At 41.7% G+C, this 8394-nt stretch overlaps 1 protein-coding gene across 2 annotated transcripts in view; it reads right to left on the reverse strand.

Annotated features, from left to right (window-relative positions):
• The window catches only part of LOC121878579 (proline-rich protein 36-like), a 49484-nt gene that overhangs the window by 16824 nt on the left and 24266 nt on the right, over positions 1 to 8394 (reverse strand). For both annotated transcript variants that reach the window (XM_042384918.1, XM_042384917.1), the window contains exons 3-6: positions 6273 to 6307; positions 5120 to 5302; positions 2712 to 2977; positions 1132 to 1328 (exon numbers count right to left, since the gene is read on the reverse strand). In XM_042384918.1, the coding sequence (XP_042240852.1) occupies positions 1132 to 1328; positions 2712 to 2977; positions 5120 to 5302; positions 6273 to 6307 (681 nt within the window). The remainder of the gene's footprint in view (positions 1 to 1131; positions 1329 to 2711; positions 2978 to 5119; positions 5303 to 6272; positions 6308 to 8394) is intronic.

The raw sequence follows: 8394 nt of genomic DNA on the forward strand, positions 1-8394 counted from the left end.
ACAGTGTCTTAATATGCTCCACCATTTAAAAATTTATATACTGTACACTGTTCTACTCTTCTAGGAGTCCATTTTTTTCTCAGATATAATTAAAACTTAGTACTGTACAGTATTTTGTTAAATTTGTGCAATTTTAAATTTTTCTCAAGGATTTACTAAAGACTGATTTTTTTACAGATAAAGCTTGAATTTTTTTTACTATTGTTGCTCTTTCATGATAACTTGATCAAATTTTCAAAAATTTCTTTGCTTGTATAGGTAAATTTGAATTACTATTACAGTCTTGACTGATTTAGGTTAAATATTTATTGTTGTTTATAGAGAAAAATTAATTCAGGTACAGTGTAGACATTCAGGAAGCTGCAGTGTATGTGCATAACTGGAAATCATGGCATCATGTGGTTTATAGGGGTTCATGAGCTGCTGATCTATGATGCATAGTTGTTGTATGAGATAACAAGGGTAAACTTGTTGTGCTATGGGAATACCACAGCAGGACACATCTGGTAAGGCAGTTAGTGTCAACGACAGACAATGAGTGAAGAAAGAAGAGTCTGCGTTTTTCTTGCTTCTCTTTACCAGGGCTGCAGTGGGCAGAATGTAGCTGAGTGGAAACTCAAGTACAAGTAGCCAATCAGGATATAGAATCAACCCAAAAAAATTCTGCACCTTTATGGTGTTATACAATATGACACACCGGACCAAGAATTCTGAACAACACTCATTTGAGTGGGTGATTCCTGTTAATTTCTCTATTAACGATATGTGATATAAAAAATACATCATACTGGGGTGCAGAAAATTATTTTGCTGACTGTGCCTCAGAGCAGGGGAAGCAGAGCAAGAGGAAAGAGACTTAAGTACAAACAGTCAGTAGGGAAATAAATTAGAGTAGAGGGGGACAAGGCAAGTGGGCAGAGCAAGTGAAGTGGTAGGCAGGTGGGTGGAGATTCTTGTATAAAACAGTCAATGGGAGTTAACTATGAGTATGGATTATGGACTCAGGTGCAAAGAGATAACTGGGACACACTTCTGATTACAGGAGTTGAGTGAACATGTCATTCTTCTAGGGGGAGCGATGGCAGGGCAGGTGGGCGGAGACTAGGTTATAAACAACCAACAGGGATGTACCTCAGAGTATGGGGGCGGGGCGAGCATGTCACACTTCCTGAGGGAGTGGTGACGGGGCAGGTGGGCGGAGCAGGAGCGGTGGAGGCGGTAGGACAAGAGGGAGGTGGTCTCGCTGGAGCTGGTGTCGTCAGGCAGGAAGTAGCGGTCGTAGTAAGCGTTTGGGTGACGACGGTCGTAGAAGTCATACACGCTATGGCCTGTGGGAGGGAGTTCTTTAATTGTCTGTCTGAATTGTTGTTTTAAGCCCTTTCATTTTAAGCTTAATTCATGCTGTTGTCATGAGGAAGCAAACAACACAATATATGTTTCTCATAGTACACTTATATACATGAGGAGAATAGTACAGTACAGTATACATCATACTTATTCACTTTAAAAAATCTATAAAATTGCCATGGTCCATCACGGAGGAAACAGTTTTTTTATACAAGCGATTTACTTTATAATATCTCTTTTATGTCATAAGACAGTGGTCTTATGGCTATTTTCCAAGTTTGTGTAGGTTAGCCATGATTAAACTCATGCAATCCTTGATGTAGCTAGTCTTCTCCAGTTTCTCCATATGCCCAAACATCTCAGCCTACCTCTAAGCAAAACTTCACCAATATAGTTAATACCCAGGGAAGGGTTGGGTCTTCACCTCTGTCTGTTAACAACTGTAAATTAAGAATGGTAGTACCAGTTCCTTCTTCTTCTTCTTCTTGTGATAAAGACTAATGTCTTCTTCTTCATCTTTTGTTGTTTTCTTTGTCTATGTCTTTGTTTTTTTCTCAGACTCTTTTTTGGTGTGTGTGTGTGTGTGTGTGTGTGTGTGTGTGTGTGTGTGTGTGTGTGTGTGTGTGTAACCTTCTTCTCTATCTGTCTACCTTACTATCCGTTTGTCCGTTCATCTCCATCTCAACCCTCCTTTCTCTCTTTCTCTTCCATCCCTCCCCTTCCTCCTTCCTTCTCCATTTTCCTCCTCCATCTCTTCTTTCCTCCTCTCTACCCCCCTTTCAACACACCCCCCCCAACACACCATAATCTCATCCCCACAAAACCACATTTTAATTTCCAGACTGAGGAGGTTACATGGTCATCAGTCGTCCAGCTTCTGATAGCTAGGCCAAGTGAGGGACATTCTGATAAGGGAGTTGAAGAAGTAAGGGGTGGGAGAGAGGGGCGGTATGGGGGGAGAGATGAGGGTAAGGGAAGGGTGAAGGTGGGGGAGGTGGAGGGTGGGAGAGACAGGTGAGGGTGGGGATGGGGGAGGAGATGAAAGTGGGGGAAGATATGAGGTCATGGAAAGGTGGAGGTGGAGGGGAGGGGTGAGGGTGGGGAGAGGAGGGTGGGGGAAGAACAGTGCGGGGAAGGGTGTGGAGGTGGTGGCTGTGGTCTCTCTCTCTCTCTCTCTCTCTCTATCTTACATACAAAAACTAACTCTATCTCTCTCTCTCTCTTTCCGACTCAAATTAACTCTTTCTCTTTTACTCACAACCCGTTTCTCACTATCACACATGCTATTTACTCCTTCACTAAGCCACGAGAGAGAGAGAGAGAGAGAGAGAGAGAGAGAGCAACTAACTCACTTCACTACTCACCAGCCAACATAGCATCGTAGAGGTGCTGCTCCAGGGGGTCGAAAGAAGGCCTAGCTGCCTCACTGTAGGGTGGAGGCGCAGGGTATGGCGTGGGCGGGAGGAAGGGCAACGGCGGACCATACATGGGTGTGTCGTCGGAGGGCGTGGGCGTGGCATAGGCGTGGGCATGGCCGAGGGTCTGGGAGGCGGAGGACTCGTAGATTTTCCTCCTGCGCCAGTAACCGCAACCAGCCAGGCACGACACCACCAGCAGCGCCACCATCACCCTGGTGGTGACAAATATAACTAACAAATGTAAACACAACTTATAAGTATAAACAAAGTAAAAACACTCAAAGTCTGTTTCTGGATCAAGGTGCAATACAAATGTACTATATATCAAGGCAATCGGATCAGTAACACAGGAGACACGCAAATGTATTTTGTTAGATGGAAGAAACAATAAAAAATATCTAAACCACAACAACAACAACTAATGTCTATACCCAATGAAACCAGATATAAACATAAATAAAATGGTGAACTCGAGAAGGAAATCAAACCACATCTGAAATACAACAATCAGTCGACAAAGGCCACTCACAACTTTGATCTGACCATTACCACAAACTTGTCAAAACTCACCATGGTCAATGTTTTAAAACTGAATAGGGTACCAGGTGTGTTCTACTGTCTTACCAGGTGTGTTCTACTGTCTTACCAGGTGTGTTCTACTGTCTTACCGGGTCTACCCATAGCACTCGGCCTCTCAGTCGTCAGGATTTAACGTCACTCAAAATACCACAAACGCCTTAATATTAATTATCTTCCTGTATTGTTTCATCCAAAGTCTAATTAAGCCAAGTCTACCCACTCACATGGGCGGAGCTTATTGTGATATCGTTGGGTGGAGTTTATTATGTGACGTCGTTGGGTGCAGCTTATTATGTGACGTAATTGGGTGGAGTTTATTATGTGACGTCGTTGGGTGCAGCTTATTATGTGACATAATTGGGTGGAGTTTATTATGTGACGTCGTTGGGTGCAGTTTATTATATGACGTAATTGGGTGGAGTTTATTATGTAACGTCGTTGGGGTGCAGCTTATTATATGACGTAATTGGGTGGAGTTTATTATGTGACGTCGTTGGCCGTAGTGGAAGAAAACGGTAGTAAGGGAGGACTCGTATATTATCATGGGTGAGACCGCCCCACTGTATTAGAAGGTATTCTTGCCGTATACCTGTATCCTGATTTTCTTATCCCTAGCACCCTACCTTTCAGTTAGCCACTTGAACTTCTCATGTACAGTATTCATTATTTTTATGATATTCCTATTCTTATTATTAAAAATTTATTATTATTATTAATAACAACCCTCTTCTTCCTCTCTTTATTATTATTTATAATCTTATGATTTTACTGCCAGTATCAGTGTATAAGCAATTAAGTAATCGTAGGCATATGAGCTAGCTATTTACTGGGGAGGGGAGGAACAAAAGGAATACAAGAATTAAATAATATAGTTAAAAAAAATTAAATGATTATAATTATCATTCTCTCTCTCTCTCTCCCCAAGCTATTTGAGTAAATCAATGAATAAAAGTACATATGTGTAGAAATTTTCAATTTATCAATTTGGCCACTAGATATATTACAGATGACTAGGCTATACAACAGTTTCAAGCAACAAATAGGTACAGTACTTGTCTCTCAACTTTTGGTTTCCTGGCCGAAAGTTAGACTTTAGGGAATTTAGATATAATCCTGCCAACGGCTCTCAAGTATTGCCCTTCCTCCTGTTGCACCATATATATTTGCTGCATGCACAATAAAATCCACTTTTGTCTCCGTTTTTCATCCTTTGGAAATCGATGAAATCTGAAGCTTTTATCATGTAGTCTGTAATTTGATATGCATCCAAATACGGACCATTTATCAGGCATTGTCATAGACCTTCACACCATGGCGGCCAGCTGGTAACTGAGCCAAGTTAGGTAGATACCTACCTTGAACTGAGCTCCCACCCCGGACCCCACCCACCCGGGGCTGCCGGCCAGATGACGTCATGCGCGGTGAAGGACGAATTTTCGACTCAAAGTGAGTTGACTTGATATAATTGGACTTTAGTTTTATCTACACCTCGCACCTGCTGTCTTTTCCACAATCCTCCTCAGCTATTAACTTGCCCATATTTCAATCGATGGGTTCCGCAAAACTTTCAAATCAGTATTGTACCCACGTCCTATCTCCCCACTGCTTCAAAACCACAATACATCATCAGCTTTAACAATCAACAGTCTTTAGCAATGCTCTCCAGTTTGTAATGGCATGGTTGAGAGAACTACCCCAGGCAAACATTCGCTGACCTTCTGCCTGCAGTGGCATTTCTTCTACAACATGAGGGAGAGTAGTGCTTCACCACTCACCAGAAGTACCAGTTTGTCCACAGAGGTAGCACGTGTGGGTATATGGGCGGAGTCTGCACAGGTGGCAGAGCTTGCTGATTGGTGTTTTGTGGCGGGGGCGGACCTTGAGGCAGCGGGGGCGGGGCCTGTGGTGGCCAGGGACTTTCTGGAGGATCACAACACCCTCCTGGCCGCTCCTCACAGCTGTCAACACAAAACTCATCTTACACAGGAAAAATTTATTATGATAAAACCAAATTTCACTCCTCATAGCTGCAAATTAATATCTTAATTACTAATATAAAATGTAATTAACGCAAAACGATGACATATACACAAGTGTAAATGATTTGGCTCGGTATATCATGGTAATAAGTGACTGGGTAGAATGTGCTAGAATTTTTACCTATGGCATCAAAAATACGAAAGATCAGTGTTTCATTTATGATTTCTGGGGAACACCAAGACAAAACTATACGTGTACTTAGTAATATTTGTAAATAAATGCGCAAACTACAAGTGACTGAATGAGTTGAAATCAGTTTGATGACAAACATATACGAATTTACTAGATGCACTGTGGGAGTGAGTTCATTTCATTGTTTCTAATGTTTTAATAAACGACTCCAAGAATGGTATGATATTTTTTCTCGTTTAAGTCGTGTTGAATAACTTTTAAAACTCCCATTTCCGTAGTTCTTCCTTTAGTGTTTTTAAGTAATGTAATATTGTTATTATTTTTGTCTGGAAGTTGCTGTAACAATGCGTCACATTTTGTTGTGTAAAACTGATCTCCTGTGACGTCATGCATTAAAAGTTACCCGCCTCAAAATGATACGTCCCACCACTCACTCCCACTAGGTTCTCTATAGATTTGTATGTAAATATATCAAACTAAACAATGATCCGTGACGTCATGAATAAAAATTATGTTTCGGCCAATAACTCATACAAGGCATCGTTTTAAAATCCCCTTTAGAGTGATGACCTTGTGGCAGACCATAGCAATCACAGCACTAATCTACGGTGTTCGCCCACCACTCTGTGAAAAAAGACTTTACAGGTCCTCCGTCCTAAACATGTGATGTAGAATTTAAGGGAAGACAAAAAACGAAGACAGACATTAAGGGAAGACAAGGATATGATAGACCAATAAAATGTATATTTTACTTACTACATCTGGCCGACCTCACATGGTTCTGAGGACACCTGGAAGACAGAAACTGATTAATGCTCATAGAACAGGTGCTTACAGGTTTATTGTAGAGGTAGGTAAAGTTATAACTAATATATATATATATATATATATATATATATATATATATATATATATATATATATATATATATATATATATACATATATATAAGTTTACTTACTGGTACATACGCCTTACATATTTAAATATTAAATATCTATGATATGAATCATTATGGATAAAATAAAGATGAAAACAAATAATATTTTGATTTTTCACAAAATAATCAACATTGAAATGTACTCATAATAATAATCATAATAATAATAATAATAATAATAATAATAATAATAATAATAATAAAAGAAACTGAGTGAAGGTGATGATTGTGGAAGAAGTACATAACTTTGTGTGATGTAGACGGAGGAAGGTGATGATCGAACATGACCCAGCTATTTCTTACACAAAGATACAAGGTTTCATGTTGATCCACAAAGTCTATCTCAAGTTACTGAATGAAAAAAAAAAAGTCTTACGGACAGTAAGGCGTAACACCACATGACCACCTATAGGCACCGACCCATTTTCTATGGTTAGGGTATAAAAAACGAGATCTTGATAATACTGTATAACACTTATATTAGCAAAATAATATGCATACTCAAAATTTCGTGTTTGTTGTTAAAATTTGAAGAAGTCATACTAGAAAAATAAAAAATTTATCCTCATTAACAATCTCATAGAAGTGTATATGATTAAAACAATGACGATACACACTGATGAAGCGCAAACTGTGACGTCACAAAAGTCATTACCAAGGCAATACACCGCAGTTACCACGTCACAACTGGTTTGGTATTTGAAATTAATCTGAAGGCTGATAAACGTAAACAGAGAGAGAGAGAGAGAGAGAGAGAGAGAGAGAGAGAGAGACAGAGAGAGAGAGTGTAACATTAAAAGAGAGGCTCAACCGCACCTGTGAAAATATCCAGTGGCGCCAATTTATGGGTGGATGGCATGTGGTGGCGAGGCGCGCACCCAGTCATGAAACCTACGTGAACTGGTGTTGTTATCTTCACTTACTGCTGCACCTGTGTCTCACCTTGATGTATGCTGCTGTCTTTGTTTCACACACACACACACACACACACACACACACACACACACACACACACACACACACACACACACACACACACAGCAACAAGAGCAGCGTCAGCACAAGGAAGAAGAGGAGGATCAATGGGAGGGGAGGGAGGGAGGGGGCGCCCTGGACGGACCATCAGATGGACCCAGATTTGTGGGTCCCCCCCCCCCTTACCCCAGTCAGGCCTACTTATTGAACCACCACCACGTTGCCCGGGCTAGGGAGGGGAGGGGGGGTCCAGGGAGAGTGGTTGGAGGCCATGCACGGTAAGTTAGGCAGGTGGGAGGAGGTGAGGAGGGAAAAGGAGGGAGGAAAGGATTGGGAGAAGGAAAGGGAGGGGAGGTGAGGAAGACGGGGCTGGGGGAGTGAAGGTCAGGAGGAGGCGCAGCGGAAGAGGGTCAGGGTGAGGTGAGGGAGGAGGAGACGCATGGAGGGAAGATACTGTACAGGTAAGATGGAGGGACGGTGAGGAAAGTAGATGAAAGGTGGAGGGAAGATGGAGGTAAGGTGAGGTAAGGATTAAGGTAAGATAGGTAAGGTGGAGGAAGATGGAGGTAAGATGGAGGTAAGGTGGAGGTAAGGATGGAGGTAAGGTGGAGGTAAGGTGGAGGTGATATGGAGGTAAGGTGGAGGTAAAGTGAGGTAAGGGATTGAGGTAAAGGGAAGTGATGGAGGTGATGGAGGTAAGGAGGTAAGATGAGGTAATATGGAGGTAAGGTGGAGGTAATATGAGGTAAGGTGGAGGTAAGGATGGAAGTAAGGTGAAGTAAGGATGGTGTAAGGTGGAGGTAAGATGGAGGTAATATGGAGGAAGGTGGAGGTAAGGATGGAGGTAAGGTGGAGGTAAAGTGGAGGTAAGATAGAGGTAAGGTGGAGGTAAGGATGGAGGTAAGGTGGAGGTAATATGGAAGTAAGGATGGAGGTAAGGTGGAGGTGGTGGAGGTAAGGTGG

This window comes from Homarus americanus, unplaced genomic scaffold, assembly GCF_018991925.1.
Source record: "Homarus americanus isolate GMGI-L3 unplaced genomic scaffold, GMGI_Hamer_2.0 scaffold55743, whole genome shotgun sequence".
Taxonomy (NCBI): domain Eukaryota; kingdom Metazoa; phylum Arthropoda; class Malacostraca; order Decapoda; family Nephropidae; genus Homarus; species Homarus americanus.